The sequence below is a fragment of the Anomaloglossus baeobatrachus genome, chromosome 4, assembly GCF_048569485.1.
Source record: "Anomaloglossus baeobatrachus isolate aAnoBae1 chromosome 4, aAnoBae1.hap1, whole genome shotgun sequence".
NCBI lineage: Eukaryota > Metazoa > Chordata > Amphibia > Anura > Aromobatidae > Anomaloglossus > Anomaloglossus baeobatrachus.
The window spans coordinates 151,542,753-151,569,338 of NC_134356.1; the positions used below are offsets into that span (position 1 = coordinate 151,542,753).

The 26,586-nt window shown below is 43.7% G+C and overlaps 1 protein-coding gene across 5 annotated transcripts in view; it reads left to right on the plus strand.

Annotated features, from left to right (window-relative positions):
- The window catches only part of RARS1 (arginyl-tRNA synthetase 1), a 736,258-nt gene extending 710,491 nt beyond the window's left edge, over positions 1-25,767 (plus strand). For all 5 annotated transcript variants that reach the window (XM_075344555.1, XM_075344556.1, XM_075344557.1 and 2 more), the window contains 2 exons: positions 13,354-13,601; positions 25,404-25,767. In XM_075344555.1, coding sequence (XP_075200670.1) covers positions 13,354-13,601; positions 25,404-25,513 — 358 coding nt within the window. In that variant the 3' untranslated portion in view covers positions 25,514-25,767. The remainder of the gene's footprint in view (positions 1-13,353; positions 13,602-25,403) is intronic.
- Positions 25,768-26,586: the final 819 nt, after the last annotated feature.

Below are 26,586 nucleotides of genomic sequence, written 5' to 3' on the forward strand. Positions count from 1 at the left end.
CCGCCCCCGTGTCACATTTACACTATCTGAATACAAGAAGGTACCACTTTATAAAGCCTTTATTTTGGTCTCACATGGGGCACAATAATAACAGGGACCTTTCTAGAATGCAGCCCAGGAGCTGCAGAGGGGGAATCTTTTAGGTTTTGGGCGAAATTTCTGCTGACAGGTTCCTTTTAATAAATATTTGCAGTTGGCAAGGTTGGAGCGGATCAGGGCCATGGTGAGGGTTTTTGTAGTTTCCATGGGGAGAAAGAGGCGGATTCTAGAGATGTTTTTGAGTTGCAGGCGACAGGCGTGGGTGATAGATTGTATATAGGAGGTAAAGGGAAGATCGGTGTCAAGCATAACACCCAGACAGCGAGCCTGCTGCCTAGAAGCTATCATAGTGCCACACACAGAAAGAGAGATGTTAAGTTTGGGGAGGTTAGTAGATGGAGGGAGTAGAAGAAGTTCTCTTTTGGAAAGGTTAAGTTTCAGACAGAGAGCAGACATGATGCTGCAAACTGTGGACAGACAGTCACTAGTGTTTTATAGTAAAGCAGAAGTGAGGTCAGGGGATGAAGTGTATAGTTGTGTGTCATCAGCATAAGGATGGTACTGGAAGCCAACTAGGAAGTGAGCCAGGAAAGTGCGGTGACTTAGGCCGATTGAATGGAGCATAGAAAGAAGTAGATGGTGGTTAATAGTGTTGAAGGCTGCAGAAAGGTCAAGAAGAATAAGTAAAGAGTAGTCACCATTACATTTTGCTGTCAAAAAGTTATTGGTCACATTGATGAGGGCAGTTTCTGTAGAATGTAGGGGGTGCAAGACAGATTGTAAAGGATCTAGAAGAGAGTGACTGGAGAGGTAGCTGGTGAGGCAGGAATAGACCAGTTGCTCCAAGAGTTTAGAGATGAAGGGGAGATTGGAGTCTGTACTGCCTTGTGCAGAATGGGTCAAGAGAAAGCTTCTTGGAGTAATGATAGCGTGTTTGAAGGAGGAGGGGAAGATACCAGAAGAAAGAGACAGATTGAAGATTTTTGATTAGGTGAGTAGGGATGACTGGAGAAAGAGACTGGAGTAGGTGTGAGCGAAAGGGGTCAGTAGTGCAAGTGGTAGCACAAGAAGAAGAGAGGAGCCTGGAGACTTCTTCTCCTGTGTCTGAGTCAAATGTGGAAAGTGAGCTGGGCAGGATGTGGGGAGTAATGGGAATCATTAGAAAAAGTATTTCTAAAGACTGTTTATGAGATGCTACTTAGGGCTGTGACTAAACACAGGGGCGTTAGTTTTCTGACTAGTCTGCCCACTTAGCATATTATCATGACCCTGTTGGTGTGATAACATGTTTTACAATGCCCAGTGTCACCTGCATCTCTATACAAAGCTGTGCATGCATACAGCTTCGTACCTCTCAGCATTCAGTGTCTCTGACCCCGGGTGTATAAACCGAGGCTTTAAAGAGGCTCACTGCTCATGAGTGGAAGTCATCCACACTTCCGGTCATGAGCACTACTCTGAAGCCGGGTGTACACATCCCAGTTTCAGAGAGGTGTAGCGTGCATGACTGGAAATGCGGCAACTTTTGATCATGCACAGTGTGCTGCTCTGGAGCCCGGATGCGCGGCTTTATACAGTATGTCCATCCATATCCTGTCCACCGCCATTAACTTGAGAATGGAGGCAGCTATAGACATAGAAGTTGTGTCTAGGTATAGTAAAGTAGCCATACACTACGCAATGAAACCACCTATAGCGCCACCTGGTGGAAAACAACGGAGTTAGCATTTTTATCTCGAAAACGGAACGAGATAGAGAAAAAAAGTGAATTACAAAGTTGTAGGGCATCATCAATTCAATACGAATTGACACCTTGCATACAGAAATGCTATGATATGAAACCCATGACCCCTTAAAAACATTGAATGCTGGTCACGCATATGGCGCTCATTTAACATTGATGCTCAAAGTGGCCCCCGTCAGCTGCAATGCACATCTGGACAGCATACTGTATCTTACTGCATGTTGTGCAATATGGTAGGTGACATGTTTGCACAAGCATCTGTGATACGTTGTTGTAGGTCCTGCAATGTTGGTGGAGGGGTCGCATACACCTGCTATTTGATGTGACCTCACAGAAAAAAGTCCAATGGGGTCAGGTCAGGTGAGCGTGGAGGCCACTCCACGCAGCCACCATACCCAATGACTTGTAGGAAGGTCTCCATGAGGTATCGCTTCAGATCCGCAGCCTTGTGAGTTTTACACGTTCCAATCATAGCATTTTTGTATGCAAGGTGTTGATTCGTATTGAATTGATGATGCCCTACAACTTTGTAATAAACTTTTTAGCTTATAGCTGCCGTCGTTCTCAAGTTAATGGCGGTGGACAGGATATGGGTGGACACACTGTATAGCGATGCAGAGTATACTGGACATTGTAAAACATGTTATCACACCAACAGGGCGTGATAACATGCTAATTGGGCAGACTAGTTGGGGAGCTAACGATCCTGCGTCTAGTCACAGCCCTCATTAGCATCTCAAACGGTCTTTAGAAATACATTTTCTAAAGATTTGTTTGTGTGTGCTACTATATGCTGGGACTGTTAAGGGTGCTTTACACGCTGCGACATCGCTAGCGATCTCATTAGTGATGTGACACGCCAGATCGCAGATGCGATCTGCCGAGATCGCACATGTGACCGGCGCTAGAAAAACCGACCTATGTGCAATCTCGGCAGATCGCATCTGCGATCTGGCGTGTCACATCACTAATGAGATCGCTAGCGATATCGCAGCGTGTAAAGCACCCATTAGGCAGGGATTATAGATATGCACCCAGAAAGGCTTGTGGTTCTGGATGCCCAGGGGACCTGACAGGTTCACTATTAAGTGGGAAAAAAAACATTTTCAACAAAAATGTACTGAATAACATTTGTGCAGTCTATAAATTTGTTCTGAGAAATAGTATTGCCTCATTCAGATCATCCTTCATAGATGACTTCAAATCTGATCTAATTAAGTTAACACTAGATAACCTGTCTACACTAGCTTGAGTTGGTGGCAAAGCGGGGACCACATGCGTATCATCTCTAACAATCTCGGGGTATAAAGAAATTACTCCATGACATCCAAATACTTTTGAAAATTAAACTCCTTATCTGATGAGGCTGAAGATATGGCAGGAGTAGCACTGTATGACACAAGTCATCTAGCTCATAATAACTGCTACCTCAGTCAGAGCTTCTTTTCCTTTAGTAAGCTGTAGATTATCCAGCAACATATGGTGACTTGGGTCTGCATAAATAGCTACCAGAATGTACCTAAACAGCAGAGACCTCCCCACAAGTGACCCCATTTTGGAAACTGAGTAAGCTGAAAGTTGTACACAACATATAATGAATGAATATATTCGGGTGCTACATCATGCATAGTAAAGCAAAACGTGAATAAAAGAACAGAACCATGGAATAGAAAGATGTCCACACCAATGTGTAATGCAAATTAGAAATTTATTGGAATACACATGAGACCATAAAAACCATTAAAAACAGCACATCAAGAAGCTGACTTGTAGGTACAATATAACAGGAGGGGATCAGAAAAACTCTGAGATAGAGCCCCCAAAGGCAGAATACAATGATAACAATAATGTCACTTGCACTTACAGGGAACCTGTCACTAGATTTGGCGACTATGAGCTGCGGCCACCATCAGTGAACTTTTAAATACAGCACTCTAGAATACTGTATATAAGAGCCCAGGCCGCTGTGTAGAATGTAAAAAACACTTTATAAATATCACTTAAGGGGCGGTGCAGACCGGTCGGATGGGTGTCTCCATTCTCCGGTACCAGCGCCTCCTCTTTCTCCCATCTTTGTCCTTCTTCAGAAGCCTGGGTGCATGACGCGTCCTACGTCATGCACACTAGCCGACATTGAGGTACTGCGCAGGCGCACTTTGATCTGCCCTGAGCACGGCAGCTCAAAGTATTGTCGTGCGTCTGCGCACTGGTGGTGGCAGCAGCTCATAGTCACCAAATTTGGTGACAGGTTCCCTTAAATGATTAGGAACTGTATGAAAATACAAAAATCATGTATGATATTTTAAATAAATACATAGCAGCATCCCACCAAGTACAACATATGCTAGGAGATTGTATGTTCTCCCTGTGTTTGCACAGGTTTCCTCCGGGTACTCCGGTTTCCTCCCACACTCCAAAAAAACATACTGATAGGGAATTTAGATTGTGAGCCCCAATGGGGACAGTGATACTAATGTATGTAAAGCGCTGTGAAATTAATAGCGCTATATAAATGAATAAATATTATATTATATATGCAAGAATGACATGCGTATAATAGTGCACACATGTATATGAGCCCAGAAGGGATTATAAAATGGAATCTGTGATGTACCCCTTAAACCTGTATTAGATCTATAATCAAATAGCATAGGTTAGACAACGTTCTGCCAATAGAAGGCGCTGAATAATATAGAAAGAGCCATGTAGACGTGCATAAAGCAAGAACATGGACTATATATGCAGGACCTTGCTTACCATACCAGAGTGACAGGCAAGTAGACCCAACGCGTATCGCTGTCAACCAAATCTAGTATCGTGTGTATTCATTTTTTTTATTTTTTTTATTATGGCTAGCATTGAGTCTTATTCACATGCTTGTGTTTACTACTGCGCTATGTTCATATCGAATTTTGGCCATTTTGCCTCGCTCCTATACATAAATATATCTTTTCTTTCTATACACAAGTTGCCTTCATATATTGTGATTTTGTACTGCCCTAAATAATACTGCTGGGCATGTCATTATCATGCTCTGATGTGGTCTTTATCTCTCTATAGTATCAATATGCTGTGTCCCTTCTATTATGCATCATCCTGTCACATATTTAATATAGACTGTCGTTGTGTCCACATTCATACCATCTGTGGATGGCTCAAAATAGTGTCACTGAGTATACTCATATTTCCACTCTAGGTATCTATGCACCTTTATGTTTGCCTTTTATATCATTCTAATAAATTTGGGTTTTGCTTTCTATGTTTGTACATTAGGACATATTATTTTTGCACCTTCCTTGCAATTGCATTATCTGTATACCTGTAAAGTGGCTGTTCAGGCATTGCGCTGTCTCCGGGTACACTTGGTTTGCATGCATTAGCAATTTCTCCAACAGACGCATTTGTGGTTTCCAGCACGAGGTTACCAAGTTTGTGTGCATTACCTCGCTGTTGGGTGCATGCGTGGTTTCCAGGTAGCCTGGGTCACTATGTGCCTGTGCGCATGCGTGGCCTATTGGCATGTCACTGGGTTTGCATCCATAAATAGATATAATGGATGGATAGATAGATAGATATAATGGATAGATGGATGGATAGATAATGGATAGACAGATGGATGGCTAGATAGATGGATAGATAGATGATGGATAGATAGATGGATAGACAGACAGGTGATGGATGGATGGATGGATTGATTGATGGATGGATGGATGGATTGATGGATGGATGAATAGATGGATGGATAGATAGATGGATAGATAATGGATAGACAGATGGATGGATAGACAGATGGATGGCTAGATAGATGGATGGCTAGATAGATGAATAGCTAGATAGATGGATGGCTAGATGGATAGATGGATGGATAGAGAGATAATGGATAGATAGATAATGGATAGATAGATGATGGATAGAGGATAGATGGATGGATGGATGGATGGATAGATAATGGCTAGACGGATGGATGGATAGATGGATGGATGGATAGATAATGGATGGATAGATAATGGATAGATAGATGATGGATAGATAGAGGATGGATGGATGGATGGATGGATGGATGGATAGATAATGGATCGACAGATGGATGGATAGACGGATGGATGGATGGATGGATAGATGGATGGATAGATAGAGGATAGATAATGGATAGACAGATGGATGGATAGATGGATGGATAGATAGATAGACGGATAGATGGATGGATGGATAGATGGATGGATAGATAATGGATAGATAGATAATGGATGGATAGATAATGGATAGATGATGGATAGATAGAGGATGGATAGATGGATGGATAAATGGATGGATGGATAGATGGATAGATAGATGGATAGATAATGGATTGATAGATGATGGATAGATAGAGGATGGATAGATAGATGGATGGATAGATGGATAGATGGATGGATGGATATAGAGATGGATAGATAGTTAATGGATAGATAATGGATGGATAGATAGATGATGGATAGATAGATGGATAGACAGATAATGGATAGATGGATAGACAGATAATGGATAGATGGATAGATAGATAATGGATAGATATAATGGATAAATAGATATAATGGATAGATAGATATGGATAGATAGATGGATGGATAGATAATGGATAGACAGACAGATGGATGGCTAGATAGATGGATGGATAGACAGATAGACAAACAGATGATGGATGGATGGATTGATGGATGGATGAATAGATGGATAATGGATAAATAGATAGATGGATAGACAGATGGATGGATGGATGGATGGATAGACCCCAGCAGCCACCCCTTTTGTCCCCACATTCACAGAGACCTCCAGAGACAGAACTGCAGACCACAACACCTCACATCCCTCACCCAAGACCATCAGAGACTGTCTATCTCAATTAGAAAGAGACTTTGTACAATTTAAAGAAGAACTTCAAAGAAACATTGGTGACAGAAATCCAAATGACCAAGTAATTAATGAGATAAACAAACTGAAATGTGAATACAGGTCGGCTCTGCAGGAAATAAGAAGCAAAATGTGTGAACTACATCAAGAAAATGCTCGACTGAGACAGGAGATAACAGAGCTGAAGACTCCTGGACACCTGAAGCAGGAGGACACCATGGAAACAGGGAGAAATGCAGACAACATGGCCTCCACTGGCCAATAGGAAACTATGTTAACTAGCAGCAGTACATACAACATGGCCTCCACTGGCCAGGAGTAAAATATGGAATCTAGCAGCAGTACAGACAACATGGCCTCCACTGGCCAGGACACTGCGATACCAAATAACTTCAACAGTATGAATGACCCTAAAAATAATATAAGTGAACCACAAACCAAAGAGATAGAAAAGAGAAGAGAACCAGCCACCAGCAAAATCTCCAGCACAGACCCCCTGCTTCACCCACGTACCCAAAGCGTGACCTCACACAGTTTTGATACCATCCTAATAATGGACTCAAATGGGAAGTACCTGAATACACGGCGACTATTCCCAGGAACAAACAATGTGCCAGACCAACACCAGCAGATCGCAGGACAACTGATCCAACTAGTAAAGACGGCAAAATTAAAATTCCCGGAGAGCAAAATCATTGTCATCTCTGCTCCCAAGAAATGATATACCCAGGCCAACCATCCAGAGCATTAACACGGACCTGACCACACCACAAGAATCAAGGCTGTGCCAGACGTAATCCTGACACAACACCACTCCATAAATCACCTTCACCTCTATGACTACAAGCACCTCAACAAACAAGGGGTCAGCCTTCTGGCCAAAGAGCTGAAGGACATCATACTCAACAGAGACCCCAGGCCTGGACTCAACAGCAACCAAAATCCCATGGAAAGACCCCCAACAATGAAAATGCAGGAAACCCCAATTTCATCACATGAAGACAGAAACAAGGCCCTTCACCAAAATCGGGCCATCAGAGGAGGAGACCACCATGGAGGGGACCATCAGCCCCTCACAGAGACATGCAAAGCAGAGACATGGAAGAGATTAGAACCCTGCTTAGCACATTGTGCAGGAAACTAATGTGACTGGATCAAACTAAACACATCTATAACCATTCTTAAATCCAGTGTGTCTTACACAGCCACACTCATTACAAGGTATATACACATGAGGAATAAAGAAAAAAAAATTACCTCACTCACAATCAGCAGCTGGAACACCAAGGCCTGAGCACCTCTGCCTTTGGATGTAAAACAAATGACCCCGACTTTATTCAAAGACTGAAAAATATAGACATTCAGATCCTCCTGGAAGCATGGACCAGAGCTGAGAATGAATCTCTGGTGCCAATCGGATACAGGGAAATCTCTATCCCTGTCATGAAAAATAAAATCATCAAACAGGGCCGCTGCTCAGGAGGAATATTGATCTGGTATAAAGAAGAGCTCCACCAGTACATCAAACCAGTGAAGAGAGGAGGCAGCCACATATGGATCAGAATCAGTAGCTCCATCCTCACCTCTCAGTCCGATGTCTACCTCTGCACCACCTATTTACCACCACCAGAGTCCTCCTACTTCAATCCAGACAGCTTTGAGATCTTACAAGAAGAAGCCACCCATTATCAGGTCCTGGGCAAAGTTCTCATCTTTGGAGACCTCAATGCAAGAACAGGGAGAAAAAAAGACTTTTTGACCACAGATGGAAACATCTACATATTTGGGGCAGAGAATCACAGTAACGACTCAGAACACTCAGAGAGAAACAGCTATGACAGTACAGTCAACAAAAGTGGTAAAAAGCTCCTGAACTTATGCAGAAGTTTAGGAACTCATATTCTTAATGGACGTACCAAGGGAGACTCTCTGGGAAGATATACACTAAACTCCCATATAGGAAGGAGTGTAGTAGACTACGCCATTACCGATATGGACCTGGCAAACATTAGCGCCTTCATAGTTACCCCAAAAATGCACCTCTCAGACCACAGCCAACTCCTCCTGTACATGAAATCTACAGAGAAACCATCCACACAAAAGCCACAGCAGAGCAGCCTCTACAACCGACCTCCATCCTATCAATGGTCCAAGACATCAGAAATAAAATATAAAGAGGCTCCCAACAGACCCGAAATACAGGAGATGCTCCATAACTTATACTGCTACAAGTACAAGTCAAACCCAGAAGGAGTGAACTAAGCTGCAAAAGACCTCAACAAAATATTCTTCACCATGGCTAAATTGTCCGACCTCAAACAAGTGAACTACAAGAAGCCAAAAGAAAAGCAGATCAATGGTTGGTTTGCAAGAATGTAAATTCGAAAGACCCTGAGTATTGCCTCAAACAATAAATACAGAGACCCCAACAACCCAGACCTGAGGGAAGCCTATGACACCTTACAAAGGCAGTACAAAACAATCCTCCGGAGGAAGAAGCAGAGCTACATCTCTACCAAACTTAGCCAACTCCAAGATAACTCCTTCTGGGAAATATGGAACCACATTGACACAAAGAGCAAGAAGAAAAATGACATGCATATCCAAAATGGCAACATCTGGCTCCAGTACTTCAGAGACCTCTACAAAGACATCCCAAAAGAAGGGCTAAGCCAAGAGCAGGAAAACATAATATCAAAACTAAAGGAAATGGAGGAGAAAATCAAAAATTTCTCAAACCCTCTGGACACACCAATTACTTTACAGGAAGTTGCAGAGAAAATCACTTCCATAAGGTGTAAAAAAATATAGTGGCCTGGATGGAATCCCCCCAGAGATGCTGAAGCACAGCCCACCAGAGACTCAAGCTGCAATGGTTAAACTGTTCAATATTGTGCTGAGTGCTGGTTACTTCCCTTGTACCTGTAACCAAGGACTCATCACACCCATCCACAAGAGTGGGGACAGGTATGACCTTGCCAACTACAGAATCATGTGTCAGCAGTAACTTGGGAAAACTATTCAACAGCATCCTGAACAAGAGGATCCTCAGTTTCCTTACCGAGCACAATGTCCTCAGAAAAAGCAAAGTAGGGTTCGTGCCAAACCACCGCACCACATCTACACTCTGCACAGTCTCATTCAGAGCCACGTCCACAATAAAAAGCATGGGAAGATATACGCCTATTTTGTAGACTTTAAAAAGGCCTTTGACTCAGTGTGGCACCCGGGCTTGTTCTTGAAACTGCTGGAGAACGGAATAGGAGGAAAGACCTATGATGTCATCAAAAGCTCCTACACCGAGAACCTCTGCAGTGTGAGTGTGAACGGTAGAAGAACGGCTTATTTCCAGCAGAGCCGAGGAGTCAGACAGGCCTGCAGCCTAAGTCCAACGTTCTTCAATATTTACATCAATGAGCTGGCTACAGCTCTGGAATCTTCAACTGCTCCAGGTCTCACACTCCATAATGCCCAGGTGAAATTCTTGCTCTATGCAGATGACCTACTGCTGGTGTCACCAACCAAGAAAGGTCTCCAAGACAACCTACAAATCTTGGAGAAATGCAGCTCCACATGGGCACTACCGATCAATCTAAAGAAAACCAACATCATGGTGTTCCAGAAGAGAGAAAGATGATTTGACCAGCATCCTTCATTTGTCCTAAACGGCTGCACTCTAACAGGAACGAACAAATACACCTACTTGGGCCTGGAAATTCACCAGTCAGGGAGCTTCAAACAAGCCATAGAGACCCTGAAAAACAAGGCCTGCAAAACCTTTTATGCCATCCGAAGGAAATTGTATCATCTGAAGCCACCAGTGAGGGTCTGGCTAAAAATCTTTGATTCCATCATCGCCCCAATTCTTCTGTACGGCAGCGAAGTCTGGGGCCCTCACACTTACCTAGATTGGTCAAGGTGGGATTCCAGCCCAACAGAAATATTTCACCTGGAATTCTGTAAGCACCTTTGCCAGGTCCATCGCAGCACTTACAAAAGTGCCTGTCGAGCCGAGCTGGGCAGATTCCCTCTACACCTAGCAGCTCTGAAAAGGTCACTATCATTTCGGGCTCATCTACAGAGTAGCAATCCGAGCTCCCATCATCACAAAGCTCTGATATATATATATATATATATATATATATATATATATGTGGTCCAGATGAACCAGGACCCCTGGCACAGCTCTCCCAAACCCAACTGGACAAAATGACCAATGACACCAGCCTGACAAAAAACAGAATCAGGATGATGGTAGACGAGGGCCAGAAGAGGTATGTCAATGACTGGAGGACCAACATCAACACCTCACAGAAACTGACCACGTACCAGAGTCTACAGAGAGACTTCAGACTGGCCCCCATATCAGGAAAAACTCCCAGACCCCAGAGACCGCAGAACCCTGAGCCGATATAGACTCAGTGCCCACAGTCTAGCCATTGAATCCGGCTGACACAAGCTGAGCTACAAGCCCAGGGAGGACAGACTGTGCCAACACTGTGACCTGGAGGATGAAACCCACTTCCTGCTACACTGCACCAAGTACTCAGCAGTGAGGGACACTCACTTCAGGAGACTCTCCTATCTCTTCCCAGATTTCAACTTCATGAAGGAGGAAGAGAAAACATATATCCTGCTGGGGGAAGAAGAGAGCGCAGTGGAGATAGCAGCGCGGTATGTGAGCGAATGTCATAGACTTCGAGAAAGAGAACTATGATAAGCCAAGGATTTCCATAGCCCCCCATCCCAGATGTGGCCCCACAGTCCCTACCATGGATGTACCCCATCCACCCTTACTACAGTCCCCACCCTGGATATGCCCCATCATAAGCCATGGACTTCCATAGCTCCCACCCTAGATGTGCCCTCCACAGTCCCCACCCTGGATGTGCCCCATCCATCCTTCCTATAGTCCCCACCTTGGATGTGCCCCATCCTTCGTACAGTCCCCACCCACCATCCCCACAGTCCCAGTCCCTAATGTACACTTGCTTTGGCAAAACTAATTTGTATTTGATGGATAGATAGATAATAGATTGATAGATAGATAATGGATAGATAGATAATAAATAGATAGTGGATAGATAGACAGATAATGGATGGATAGATGGATAGACCGATAATGGATAGATAGATAGATAGATTGATAGATAGATGGATAGATAGATGATAGATGGATAGATAAATTTAAATTTAAAAAAACGATGTGCGGTCCCTCCCAATTTTGATATAGCCAAGGTAAAGCCACACGGCTGATGGCTGGTATTCTCAGGATGGGGAGCTCCACGTTGTGGGGAGCCCCCCAGACTAAAAATATCAGCCAGCAGCCGCCCGGAATTGCCGCATTCATTAGATGTGACAGACCCGGGATTCTACCTGGCTCATCCCGAATTGCCCTGTTGCAGTGGAAATCGAGGTAATAAGGAGTTAATGGCAGCTCATAGCTGCCACTAAGTCCTAGGTTAGTCATGGCAGGCATCTGAGACACCCCCAATGATTAACCTGTAAGTGAAAGTAAATAAACACACAAACCCTTTATTTGAAATAAAAGACAAAAAACACCATTATTCACCATTTTGTTAACCCCCAAATACACCTCCAGGTCCGACGTAATCCACACAAGGTCCCGTGACGCTTTCAGCTCTGCTACATGAAGCTGACAGGAGCGACCATAGAACACCGCCACTCCTGTGAGCTCCACGCAGCAACTGAAGTGAGTCATGCTGTCAGCGGGGACGTCACTCAGGTAATGCCGGTGTATGTGCGGTGGTGATAGGGGTGGTAGTGTCTGCATGTGTGTGGTGATAGGAGCGAAATAAAGAATAAACACAAACACCAAAAAAATCCTTTATTTGAAATAAAATACAAAAAGCCCCCTCTTTTACCACTTTATTAACACCATAATCACCCCTGCAGGTCCGACGTAATCCACACGAGGTCCCACGGTGATTCAGATCTGAAGATCGCAGAGAGCGCCATAGAGCTGGACTGGCCGCTGCGAGCTCCAGAGAATGAATGAGCCGCGCGATCAGCGTTCACTTCACTCAGGTGAGTCCCGATCACAGCTGGCGATACCTGAGTGAGGTCAACGCTGTATGTGCGGCTAACTCATTCTCTGTATAGACCCGCAGACCGGGTCTGTGATTGGTTGCAGTCAGATGCTGGGGGCGCGTCTGACAGTAACCAATCACAGATGAAAGCCGTGAATATGGAATGAGCAGGAAAGTGGAGGAGTCGCGGGAGGTACGGCCGCGTCTGTGATTCGGTAAGTATACCATGCCTGCTCCAATCCCCTTGTCCCCAGCACCATACCCTGGATCAATTCCGGGTATCTAGTGACAAGTGGACTCACAGGGTATCTGCGAGTCCACCTGTCACTAGGCTGAAAAACCGTAGCAAAAGCACTGAAAAGAATTGACATGTTCATTCTTTTCAGAAAGCAGCAAAACTGAAGGTATTTCACAAAACTGTCAGGACAAAATCCTGACGTGTTTGTGTGTGCATGAGATTTCAGAAATCTCATAGACTTTAATGGGACTGTAAAAAGCAGCATTTTATTAGCATGGATTTGCATAAAACCAAGGCAAATCTGCAACTAAGAAACATTGCAAAAACTCCCAGTGTGAACATAGCCTAACTGAATATGTATTCTTCTCTAATGTTTGCTCTTTTTTTATCAGGTCTATTGCAAGGTTGGCAAATATCAATGATGGAGAACTACACAAAGCAGCTCAGGAAACAGAGATAAGTTTGCAGCATGAGAAAGAGTGGAAACTTGGAAAATGCATCCTCAGGTTCCCTGAGATTCTGCAGAAAATCTTAGATGACCTCTTGCTACACACACTATGTGATTACCTCTATGAACTGGCCACCACCTTCACAGAGTTCTATGATAACTGCTACTGTGTGGAAAAGGACAGACAGACTGGTAATTGGATACTAATTAATAACCGAAATGTTACATTCCAAAACTGAGGACAAAGACAATGTACAGTGCCTACAAGTAGTATTCAACCCCCTGCAGATTTAGCAGGTTTGATAAGATGCAAATAAGTTAGAGCCTGCAAACTTCAAATAAGAGCAGGATTTATTAACAGATGCATAAATCTTACAAACCAACAAGTTATGTTGCTCAGTTAAATTTTAATACATTTTCAACATAAAAGTGTGGGTCAATTATTATTCAACCCCTAGGTTTAATATTTTGTGGAATAACCCTTGTTTGCAATTACAGCTAATAATCGTCTTTTATAAGACCTGATAAGGCCGGCACAGGTCTCTGGAGTTATCTTGACCCACTCCTCCATGCAGATCTTCTCCAAGTTATCAAGGTTCTTTGGGTGTCTCATGTAGACTTTAATCTTGAGCTCCTTCCACAAGTTTTCAATTGGGTTAAGGTCAGGAGACTGACTAGGCCACTGCAACACCTTGATTTTTTCCCTCTTGAACCAGGCCTTGGTTTTCTTGGCTGTGTGCTTTGGGTCGTTGTCTTGTTGGAAGATGAAATGACGACCCATCTTAAGATCCTTGATGGAGGAGCGGAGGTTCTTGGCCAAAATCTCCAGGTAGGCCGTGCTCTCCATCTTCCCATGGATGCGGACCAGATGGCCAGGCCCCTTGGCTGAGAAACAGCCCCACAGCATGATGCTGCCACCACCATGCTTGACTGTAGGGATGGTATTCTTGGGGTCGTATGCAGTGCCATCTAGTCTCCAAACGTCACGTGTGTGGTTGGCACCAAAGATCTCGATCTTGGTCTCATCAGACCAGAGAACCTTGAACCAGTCTGTCTGAGTCCTCCAAGTGATCATGAGCAAACTGTAGACGAGCCTTGACATGACGCTTTGAATGTAAAGGTACCTTACGGGCTCGTCTGGAACGGAGACCATTGCGGTGGAGTACGTTACTTATGGTATTGACTGAAACCAATTTCCCCACTGCCATGAGATCTTCCCGGAGCTCCTTCCTTGTTGTCATTGGGTTAGCCTTGACTCTTCGGACAAGCCTGGCCTCGGTACGGGTGGAAACTTTGAAAGGGAAGGCAAACAGTAGTTCCATAAGCCTTCCACTTCCGGATGATGCTCCCAACAGTGGAGACAGGTAGGCCCAACTGCTTGGAAAGGGTTTTGTACCCCTTGCCAGCCTTGTGACCCTACACGATCTTGTCTCTGATGGCCTTGGAATGCTCCTTTGTCTTTCCCATGTTGACCAAGTATGAGTGCTGTTCACAAGTTTGGGGAGGGTCTTAATTACTCAGAGAAGGCTGGAAAAAGAGTTAATTAATCCAAACATGTGAAGCTCATTGTTCTTTGTGCCTGAAATACTTCTTAATACTTTAGGGGAACCAAACAAAATTCTGGTGGTTTGAGGGGTTGAATAATAAATGACCCTCTGAATAAACTTTTGACAATTTAAAAAAGAAATAACATTCTTTTTTGCTGCAGTGCATTTCACACTTCCAGGCTGATCTACAGTCCAAATGTCACAATGCCAAGTTAATTCCGAATGTGTAAACCTGCTAAATCTGCAGGGGTTTGACTACTACTTGTAGGCACTGTACATGCAGTAGTGCAAATAATACATAAAAAAACAAAAAGCAAAACAAATAATTGAGCTTAAATGTGAAGTTCCATAATAACAATATTGCCAAGGTTAATGTATATTATCTGGTTAGTTAGTTTCATCCAAGAAGAGAGCAGTAAGTGACAAATTAGCTATATCAATGAGGGAAATCCACAGGCATAATGTTGCTGTATCCTCGGTGTTTCATTGCATGTTTGCTTTGTAATGAGGGTGTAAGAGAATTTCCAATTTCTTGATGCATCTTTAGGGCTGCCCATGTGCCAGTAAAAGTACTTGTGATGGTGGGATATGGTGTACTGTGTATCATGTTGTCTAGGGTTGTATTTTAGGCGTGGGTCACTGTCCATTCTATATTCCTTGTGTGTACATTGTTCTGTTTGCAGCCCTGCCAGGCTTTTGTTCCTAAAGGCCCAGTCACACACAACGACTTACCAGCGATCCCGAAAATGATGCGACCTGATAGGGATCGCTGGTAAGTCGCTGGGAGGTCGCTAGTGAGATGTCACACAGTCAGACCTTACCAGCGATGCCGAATCGATACAGGTCGCAGTAGCGACCTGTATAACGATCTCAGCAGTCACTGTGACCCTGTCACACAGTGTCAAACACAGCGATGTGTCCTGCCCAGCAGGACATCGTCTTTGAAGAAAATGGCCTGGACCATTCTGCAACGACTAGCGATCTCACAGCAGGGGCCTGATCGCTGGTAGATGTCACAAATAACGAGATCACTAACAGGATCGCTACTGCGTCACAGAAACCGTGACTCAGCAGCGATCTCGCTAGTGATCTCGTTATGTGTGACGGTACCTTAAGTCTGGGGCTTGGAATCCACCTATACTCTCTGCTTAACTGAAGAATTGATCAGTGAGGCTGGGAAAGACAAGGAAGAAGCAAGATTGATCTTTTGAGGGGGAAGTTGACTCCCCAGAGAGACTGTGAGAAACCCCGATTTCCCTGGAAAAGGACTGATGGAGGATTGTAACTTATCCCCAGGACATTTATGCCATTACTAGAATATTTTACCCTTTGTGTGGTGGATTATTTGATGGACATTCTGGATTGCATGGAATAAATATGCTTTGGATTGCTCACTCATCTCTCGCTCTGTTGATTGTGTGATGTGGAAGAAGGACCCCGTCAACTAGTGGCAGCAGTGGGATCAACAGAGTGCAGCCCAATGAAGATCCACCCACAGAATGAGTACAGAAACTGGACTGCATCCAGTCTACATGAGAGAGCCAGGGATCTCGGCCTGAACTACCAGGGACTGAGTAAAAAAGCCTTAATTGATCTACCGGTGGGTGCGAGCTAGTCCACCTCCTCCCAGATGTCTAGTGGACAAACGCTGGGGGCGGGGATCCTTACCCCAAAAAGCCAGTGGTTGGTGGCGTTCGAAGAAGAGATGGCAGCTCTGGGCCCCGGTGTATCTCTGGGTATAAGGAGGAGGCTTCTCGCCGAGCACAGAGGAGACAAGAAGCAATGGAGTCTGACAGAGGGAGTAATGTGAGTTGGAGTGTAAACCCAGCGATCCGGGAGCCTGTACAGATTACCCGGGCAGACTTCAAGCCAATTGATGAGGCTTCCAGAGATGTGGAAGGGTTCTTCAAGGACTTTGAGCAGCAGTGTGCCGTGATGTAGGTGCCCTACTTTGGCTGCATGCGTTTGTTAGTGGGACTCCTCAACGGAAGCCTGACAGAGGCTTATCGCACCATTGACTCACAGCAGGTCCGAGATTACAACATTGTAAAGCGGATTCTCCTGGAATACCATGCTTTCACCCCAGACTCACATAGGGCTCAGTTCCGAGAGCTCCCATGCACCATGCGGGGATCGTTTAGGTTGTATGCCCATAAGATGTCCCAGGCATGTCGGAGATGGCTGGAAGTGGAAGAACCCTTTCACTGTGGAAGACGTTATACAGGTATTTCTTATAGAACATTTTCTTTCCAAGTGTCCCTCAGAAATACAGGAATGGGTCAGAGAGTGCACGCCGTGCACTTTGGATAGAGTTGCAGCCCTGGCTGATGAGGCCCTTACTATCCGACCGCAATGGAGGAGGCTTTTGGACAATAAGCCACAGTCTGATCCTCCTGCGCCTCGGCCCTCTCCAGTTATATCTGCCCCTCAACCCAGCTGCAGGCCGATTGACATACACGTCTCACAGTTCTGGGCCCCAACAGTTCCGACCACGCCCTGGGGAAATTACAGAGAGGAGATGTTATGGGTGCGGGCAACCTGGGCACCTGCAATCCAGTTGTCCTGCAAGGACTCGGAGGGACCCCCACGCACCTCCCCATCGTCCGGTGCATCTTGTGCAGTCCATCCTGCCTGAGGAAGAGTTACCACCACCTCCACCGGAGTGTACAGCTTACCCCTGCACCATAGCTGCCCCTGTTGGGAGTGTATGGTCTCCGGCCTTTTTCACCAGGTTCTCCTACTGCCTTCACCAGAATGCACACTGGAAGGAGTATGATACAGAGGAGATGTTATTGATGTGGGTAGCCTGGGCATTTCCACAACAGTTGCCCTGCAGGTCGATTGAGGAATGACCTTGCACCAAATCGACCTGTTCATTCTCTACAGCCAAATACAAGGGGGGAAGAGTTCTCACCCCTTCAAATTGACTTGCCTAATGACTCAGACACTCGTGGTCGACCACTAGGGGTTTATGGGGTGCAAGCCACAGCCCTGAGTTCCTCTCACCATCAAAGTAAGCACTTACAGGAGCTTGTGCTGGATGGACAGAGAGTCATTGGATTTTGTGACGCCGGAGCATTTCTCACAATAGCTGATCCCCGTGTGGTTCGGACAGAGGCGATACATCATGGACCAGGGATTGTTATTGAATTGGCTGGAGGACAAAGGAGGAATATCGCAAAGGCGACTGTAAATCTGAACTTTGGCTTTGGAGTCAAGCAATGTGTGGTTGGAGAGATGAGCGGCCTGCCTGCATCTAGATATTCTCCTTGGAAATGATGTGGGAGATCTACAATGCCCAATTTGTGGGTGCAGGAATCACAGTTTGAGTGAAGGAGGACACAAAGGGAAGCTTGTCCTTCCAACCCTACTGCTGGACAAGGGACTATCCACAGCTGAGCAACATGAACTTAAGTGAGCCGGCCAGTGGTCTGTGTAGCCCTCATGACATACTCACTTATTCAAAGGGAGGGAGAGGTTGTGATGGTGGGATATGTTGTACTGTGTATCATGTTGTATAGGGTCGTATTTTAAGCATGGGTTAATAAGCACGAGGCACTGCCAGATAAATTGAAAAACATGAACTTTTTATTGATATTTCATATTCAGTGCAGTTAAATGTTTCGGTCAATGTATGACATTCGTCAGTAACTGAAATAAATTTTGACAAAATAGTACAAAATTACATCAGAATAAGGTGCAAAAACTATGTACAAGAAAAATATACACAAAATTGAAAAATTCTGACAGCACACATAGGAAGGCTTAATTCATAGCTGATTGGCTTGATCTAACCGAGCCTTCACTAACATCATTAACATGCCACATGCCTGGCTTCGCCCCCTGCCTCTGATTGGCTCATGCCAGTTCTTAAGCCTGACAATTCACACAGTTCTTTCTACCACACAGCGGAGGATACCGCTTGTTACAGATGGCCAGTAATGACGCTTAATCATTAGGTAACCCTCAGGGGACACTAGCTAATCCCTTATCTATGTGATTAGTCTAATTTTAACATTCCTTTCATTATATTTAGCATACCAACAGCTATCCCTGACTTGTGAAGCCAGATATCCTGTGCATTTGTTAATTTCATCTGCTAGGTAAAGGCCCCGTCACACTAAGCAACATCGCTAGCAACATCGCTGGTAACGAACAACTTTTGTGACGTTGCTAGCGATGTTGCTGTGTGTGACATCCAGCAACAACCTGGCCCCTGCTGTGAGGTCGTTGGTTGTTGCTGAATGTCCTGGGCCATTATTTAGTTGTTGCTGTCCCGCTGTGAAGCACAGATCGCTGTGTGTGACAGCGAGACAGCAACAACTAATGTGCAGTGAGCAGGGAGCCAGCTTCTGCTGAGGCTGGTAACTAATGTAAACATCGGGTAACCAAGAAGCCCTGTCCTTGGTTACCCGATATTTACCTTTGATACCAGCCTCCTCCGCTCTCACTGCCTGTGCTGCCGGCTCCTGCTCTGTGCACATGTAGCTGCAGCACACATCAGGTAATTAACCCGATGTGTGCTGTAACTAGGAGAGCAAGGAGCCAGCACTAAGCAGTGTGCGCTGCTCCCTGCTCTGTGCACATGTAGCTGCAGCACACATCAGGCAATTAACCCGATGTGTGCTGTAACTAGGAGAGCAAGGAGCCAGCACTAAGCAGTGTGCGCTGCTCCCTGCTCTGTGCACATGTAGCTGCAGCACACATCAGGCAATTAACCCGATGTGTGCTGTAACTAGGAGAGCAAGGAGCCAGCGCTCAGTGTGCGCTGCTCCCTGCTCTGTGCACATTTAGCTGCAGCACACATCGGGTTAATTAACCTGATGTGTGCTGTAACTAGGAGACTGGGGGCTGGTCACTGGTTGCTGGTGAGCTCACCAGCAACTCGTGTAGCCACGCTCCAGCGATCCCTGCCAGGTCAGGTTGCTGGTGGGATCGCTGGAGCGTCGCAGTGTGACAGCTCACCAGCAACCTCCTAGCAACTTACCAGCGATCCCTATCGTTGTTGGGATCGCTGGTAAGTTGCTTAGTGTGACTGGACCTTTAGATAGCAACTCCTGCAGTAATCCTTTTAATACTTCATAACAATCCTTATCAGACATCTTTTACCCCCCTGTTTATTCTCTACGATTTATCACTGCCTTTTACACAGTAACCCTTCTGCTCATTTATTTTCCCTATGAATTCCCAACCACCATGATACAACATTATATATATATAGCTATAACATTCACCCCTTATAGATTGGTCTATTTTCCTTTGGTTTTCTTTTCTATATCTTTCCTGATGTGGTGTGATTCTCTCATACTTTACTACATACCCTGTATTGTAAGCAATTTTTTTTTCAAATTTGTGTATATTTTTCTTGAAGATAGTTTTTGCACCTTATTCTGATGTAATTTTGTATTATTTTGTCAAAATTTATTTCAGTTACTGATGAAGGTCATACATTGGCCGAAACGTTTAACTGCACTGAATATGAAATAACAATAAAAAATTCACGTTTTTAAATTTATTTGGGAGTGCCTTGTGCTTATTAACTCACTATATGGTTTGGAAACCTACGTGAGCACCCCATATACGGAACTATATAATTGTGGAACTGCCTTATCCTATTGAACCATATTTTAGGCGTGGGTCACTGTCCATTCTGTATTTCTTGTGTGTACATTGTCCTGTTTTCAGCTCTAATGCCTCCTCTGCCGGGCTTGTGTTTTTAAGTCTAGGGGAGGGGGCTTGGGATCCACGTAAACTCTCTTCTTAACTGAAGAATTGGTCAGTGAGGCTGGGAAAGACAAGGAAGAAGCAAGATTGATCGTTTGAGGGGGAAGTTGACTCCCCAGAGAGACTGTGAGAAACCCCGATTTCCCTGGAAAAGGAGTGCTGGAGGATTGTGACTTATCCCCGGGACATTTATGCCATTACTGGATTTTACCCTCTGTGTGGTGGATTATTTGATGGACATTCTGGATTGCATGGAATAAATATGCTTTGGACTGCTCACTCATCTCTCGCTCTGTTGATTGTGTGATATGGGAGAAGGACCCCGGCACAGTACTGTTATGCTATAATTTAAATAATGATGTGAAAACCAGTTTTCACATTGTGTGGATAATTTTTCCCATAATTTTTAGGCTTGTACCATTAGGATAAATAACCAAACAAAAAAAATGTAATTGGGTCAAAACAATAAATAGCTTTATTAATGAACAGAATGACAAAAGCTACTAAAAGCAGGGTGTCACAATGTGATTAAAAAAAAATAATAATTAAACCACCATGGTATTGCTCAACTTAATGGATGGATGGCAGTATGAAAAAATCCAAATGTACATAAATAGTACCAGCAGCAGAAATGAAATATATTGATAGTAGTAATGTTAATAATGAGGGTGCTATATGTAAAATTGCATGTAGTTGGGATTGTAGCAAAAAAATGAAGATTATAACATGCATCAAAACTGCACATGCATGAAAGTGCTCATGCATTAAACAATTTCATGTGGTAAGCTATGTATATTAGCCAACACAATTACGAAATGGGTTACATATAATAGCTGCCAAAGCAGATAAAATATGATGATGGCAGCAATATGGATGAAAATAGTGCTACATGCAAAATTGCATGGAGAAAGTGCATGTAGGCTTGCTGAAAAATATAAATACCAACATACTTAAAAAATGCACATATGGAAAGTCCTCATGCATAGAAAAGATACATATGGTAAGGTACAGATAATGGCCAGCACGTTATGCCATAAGTCATGTGTAGTAACAGCCATAAAGGTTCATATGTAGATATGTAAAGATATGGTATAAAGGAGCATTACATAATTAAAGTTAAGATGCAAACATAAAACCAGATGACAGACAATGGATCACAAGTAGGGAACAAAGCTGAGGTTTTTGTTGAAACCAAAGGGAGAAACAGTAATCAAAGCCCATATCCATTAATTTTCTAACCTGGCTAGTTGATTTTTTTTTATGTCACCACCAGGAATGTGGAGGGTGATGTGATTGATGCCACGGACCAAAAGTTGCGAAGCGTCACAATTGTGATATAGTTTGAAATGCTTTGGGATCATTTTCAGAGCCAAGACATCCGCGCTGTCTTTGGCAGCCAATATAACATTTACGTGCTCACAGACATGTACTTTTAGTTGGCATGAGGTCAACCCAACATAAATCAAACTACATGGGCAAGTGGTATAATAAATGACCGCTTTTGTTATACATGTAATAGCATGTTTGATTTTTTAGGACCTTATACCTTTAGAGTCCGTGAATGTTTTAGCCCTAATGATGATTGAACAGGCTACACATTTGTCACATGGGATACAATCCTATGGGCAACGTTTATCAAAGAAGGTCAATGTTTTATTGGAATAACGGCTCTTCACCAGACAATCTATAACATTGCTCAGTCTACAATATCTGATTTTGGGTTTCTCATTAAAGTAGTTTGCCAAGATGGGGTCTGCGGTTAATATTGGCCTGTATCTCGCCAAGCTTTTCTGTTCCAAAAGCGATTGAGAATGATATTTAGTAATGAACCTGACCTGTGTGGTTTGCCTGGATACAAGAATGATTGGAGGTGTATAGCAATTCAGATGTAGATGAATGTTTGGCCCTGTTACAAGCAAACTTCACTGACCTACGGCTGTACCCCATGTCATGGAATATTTCCATTAGTTCCTGTGCCTGTTGCTCAAAATCGCCATCATCAGAGCAAATGCATAGAAGGCGCAGTAACTTGCCTATGGGGATGGATTTAATCATTGCTGAAGGATGCAAAGAACAGGGCATGCCAAAAGGCATTGACTGATGTATTCTTACAGAAGAGATCTGTCTGTAAACAGTTGGACAGGTCCATCTTGACGGTGATGTCCAAGAATTCACTAGATTTCTTGTTACAATGATATGTGATATTTATATTGCGGATGTTGTTTAATCCTTTTATAAACTGATGGTGTGCCTCCTCAGTGTCCTGCTAGATCAGGAAGATATCATCAATGCACCACATCCAGTTTTTTCAGCAAGCCTACATGCACTTTCTTAATGTAATTTTGCATGTAGCACTATTTTCATCCATATCGATGCCATCATCATATTATATCTTCTTTGGCAGATATTACATATAACCCATTGCATAATTGCGCTGGCTATTAAAAATACCTTACCACATGTAATTATTTAAAGGGAACCTGTCATCAGAAATTTTGCACTAAACCTAAAAGATTCCCCCTTTGCAGCTCCTGGGCTGCATTCTACCAAGGTTCCTATTGTTCTTGTGCCCCCTTTCTGACCAAAATAAAGACTTTATAAAGTGGTACCTTTTTGTACTCAAATTTTGATAATGGTACATGGGGGCGGGCTCTCTGGTGTCCGTTAGTCTGCCTCCTGCCGCTTTAGGCCGTCCCCCATCGCGCAATTTCATACCTCAGGAGGCCGCCCAGTGCGTCCGAGGTCTCGCACATGCGCCGTGCCACTCTAGCGGGACTGTGCAATGTGCACAGTGTGACCGCTGGTGACGTGCTGCGCAGGCAAGAGATTATGGGCGGCGCTGTGATTTTCATCAGCAAGAACCCGCCCATAATCTCGTGCTCGCGCTTTCACCGCCGCCTCCACCGTTCTGCGCAAGCGCTGGCCAGCTTACCTCACGTCACGTCTTTGAAATTGCGCAATGGGGGACGGCCTAAAGTGACAGGAGGCAGACTAACGGACACCAGAGAGCCCGCCCCCGTGTACCATTATCAAGATTTGAATACAAAAAGGTACCACTTTATAAAGTCTTTATTTTGGTCAGAAAGGGGGCACAAGAACAATAGGAACCTTGCTAAAATGCAGCCCAGGAGCTGCAAAGGGGGAATCTTAGGTTTAGTGCAAAATTTCTGATGACAGGTTCCCTAATGCATGAGCACTTTTATGCATGTGCACTTTTTGACGCATGTTGTAATCATCATTTTTTGCTATCATCCTATATGTATAATCATCATGCAATTTTGCACGTTGCACCCTTATTATCCACATTACTGTTATCACTATATTCACTACTGATTCTGGTATTGGATTTTTTTCATACTGACATTCATCCGTTAAGTTGAGCAATATCTTTGTGGTGTTTTTATGTATTCTTTTTATCACATTGTGATTCCCGTTTTTCTGTAACTTTTGTCATTGTGTTCATTAATATAGCTATTCATTGTTTTGACCCCATTACGGTTTTTTTTTTGTTTGGTTCTTTATGGATTTGTTTCCATTAGGTCTCTTACATGTCGGCAACCAATGCACTAATCATTATACAATCATTTTGCATCTGACACTTATTAGTTACCTTTACAGTCGGGTTTTGTTAACCTATGTAATTGTACCATTAGGAACCTCTCACTATGTTACAAATAAGAACTTTTTCTATAGGTCAGAACTTTGCACAATTTAATACTATATTTCCCTAATGAGAACAAGTGAATTCAATTTTGTAATGTAAAGGCTGTAATGGCATTATAATACTGGTTAAATTGATATTTTTGGTGAAAAAATCCACATTGTTCTTTAATCATCTTTTGAAGTTTTCTGCTAATTAGATTAGAGGAGGCAGGTTAATGAAAAGGCAGTGACCAGTCATTCACAGACCAAAGGCAGGTGAAGGGGCTGGGAAATCACAGACAGGGAGGAGACCCAGTGTACATTCCAGCCTCAGTGCACCAAAATCTAATTAGCAGAAAACTTCATATGATTAAAGAAGAACCGCAAAGTGGATTTCTTCACCCAAGGTATCAATTTAACCAGTATTACAGCACCATTACAGCAATATATTTCCATAATATTACAAAATTGGGATGACAGGTTCTTTTTAAATATGTGTGGTCATCTGCAGCGATTAGCTGGGTGGCCTTGAGCTCAGGAGGGATTGTCCACATAGATCAGTAAATCAGTACTCATAAAGCATAATAAAGCAATGTTTAATCCCTCCAGGAGGTTTTGATATGAGTGGTATTACAGAGGTTGTCCACTAGTCAGACACCTAAACTCCCCTATGGTGCAGGCGCCGTTCCAGTGGTATCGACACGGCCTCTCCTGGAAATATGTCACGCTATCCTTGCAGCCAGTCAGTGGCTGTTTCACTGTCCCCTTTTTCTGCCAAATCAAATACCTGGAGGAAATTATAGATGAGCCGCAGCTTTTCTCAATTACGTCCAAAAGAGGGGAGTGTGAATCTGATTGACCCCAGGGATAGTGTGACATAACCATGAGAATGGCAGTGCCAACAATGCTGGAACAGGTGTTATTATTTTACAAGGGGGTGAAACATACTCATTGAGTATGGGAATGCCAAGTAGTGGACAACAAATTTAATGTCAGGTGATGTTTCCAGTCACCCTTCTGTGTCTGCATGTAATATATGTATTTGAGATGTATTGTAACTGTTCCTTTCTTTTTTCTGTAGGTCAGATTGTCAAGGTTAACATGAGCAGAATGTTACTATGTGATGCTACAGCTGCTGTAATGGCTAAAGGATTTGAAATGCTAGGAATCAAACCTGTACAGAGGATGTGACAGTATAAAGACCAGCTGAGCCTCTGCTAATATATTCAGAAATTGCTTTTACTTTTCTAAAATAAATAAAACTGGAGAACATAATAATGACACAATGTATGCCTGTTATCTCCTCAGAGATTTATCTCCCTGCAAACATGTTACTAGACATCAATGACATTTCTGTGCTTTTGCCAAGCGTTTATTAGAAATTCCCTAAAATGACTCTAAAAATTGTAGATTCACATTGAAGACATTAAAACTATGAATGAAAACATGTGCAATGAAATACTTAAAGTGTGAAACAACTGAAAATATGTGTTACATTCTAGGTTCTTCAAAGTAGCCACCTTTTGCTTTCATTACTACTTTGCACACTCTTGGCATTCTCTTGATGAGTTTCAAGACGTAGTCACCGGAAATGGTCTTCCAACAGTCTTGAAGGAGTTCCCAGAGATGCTTAGCACTTGTTGGCCCTTTTACCTTCACTCTGCGGTCCAGCTCAACCCAAACCATCTCGATTGGGTTCAGGTCTTGTGACTGTGGAGGCCTGGTCATCTGGCGTAGGACCCCATCACTCTCCTTCTTAGTCAAATAGCCCTTACACAGCCTGGAGATGTGTTTGAGGTCATTGTCCTGTTGAAAAATAAATTATGGTCCAACTAAACGCAAACCGGATGGAATAGCATGCTGCTGCAAGATGCTGTGGTAGGCATGCTGGTTCTGTATGCCTTCAATTTTGAATAAATCCCCAACAGTGTCAGCAGCAAAGCACCCCCACACCATCACGACCTCCTCCTCCATGCTTCATGGTGGGAACCAGGCATGTAGAGTCCATCCGTTCACCTTTTCTACAAAGACACGGTGGTTGGATCCAAGGATCTCAAATTTGGACTCATCAGACCAAAGCACAGATTTCCACTGGTCTAATGCCATTTTTTGTGTTTTTTAGCACAAACAAGTCTCTTCTGCTTGTTGCCTGTCCTTAGCAGTGGTTTCCTAGCAGCTATTTTATCATGAAGGCCTGCTGCACAAAGTCTCCTCTTAATAGTTGTTCTAGAGATGAGAAGGTGTGTCCAAACCTTTGGTCTGTA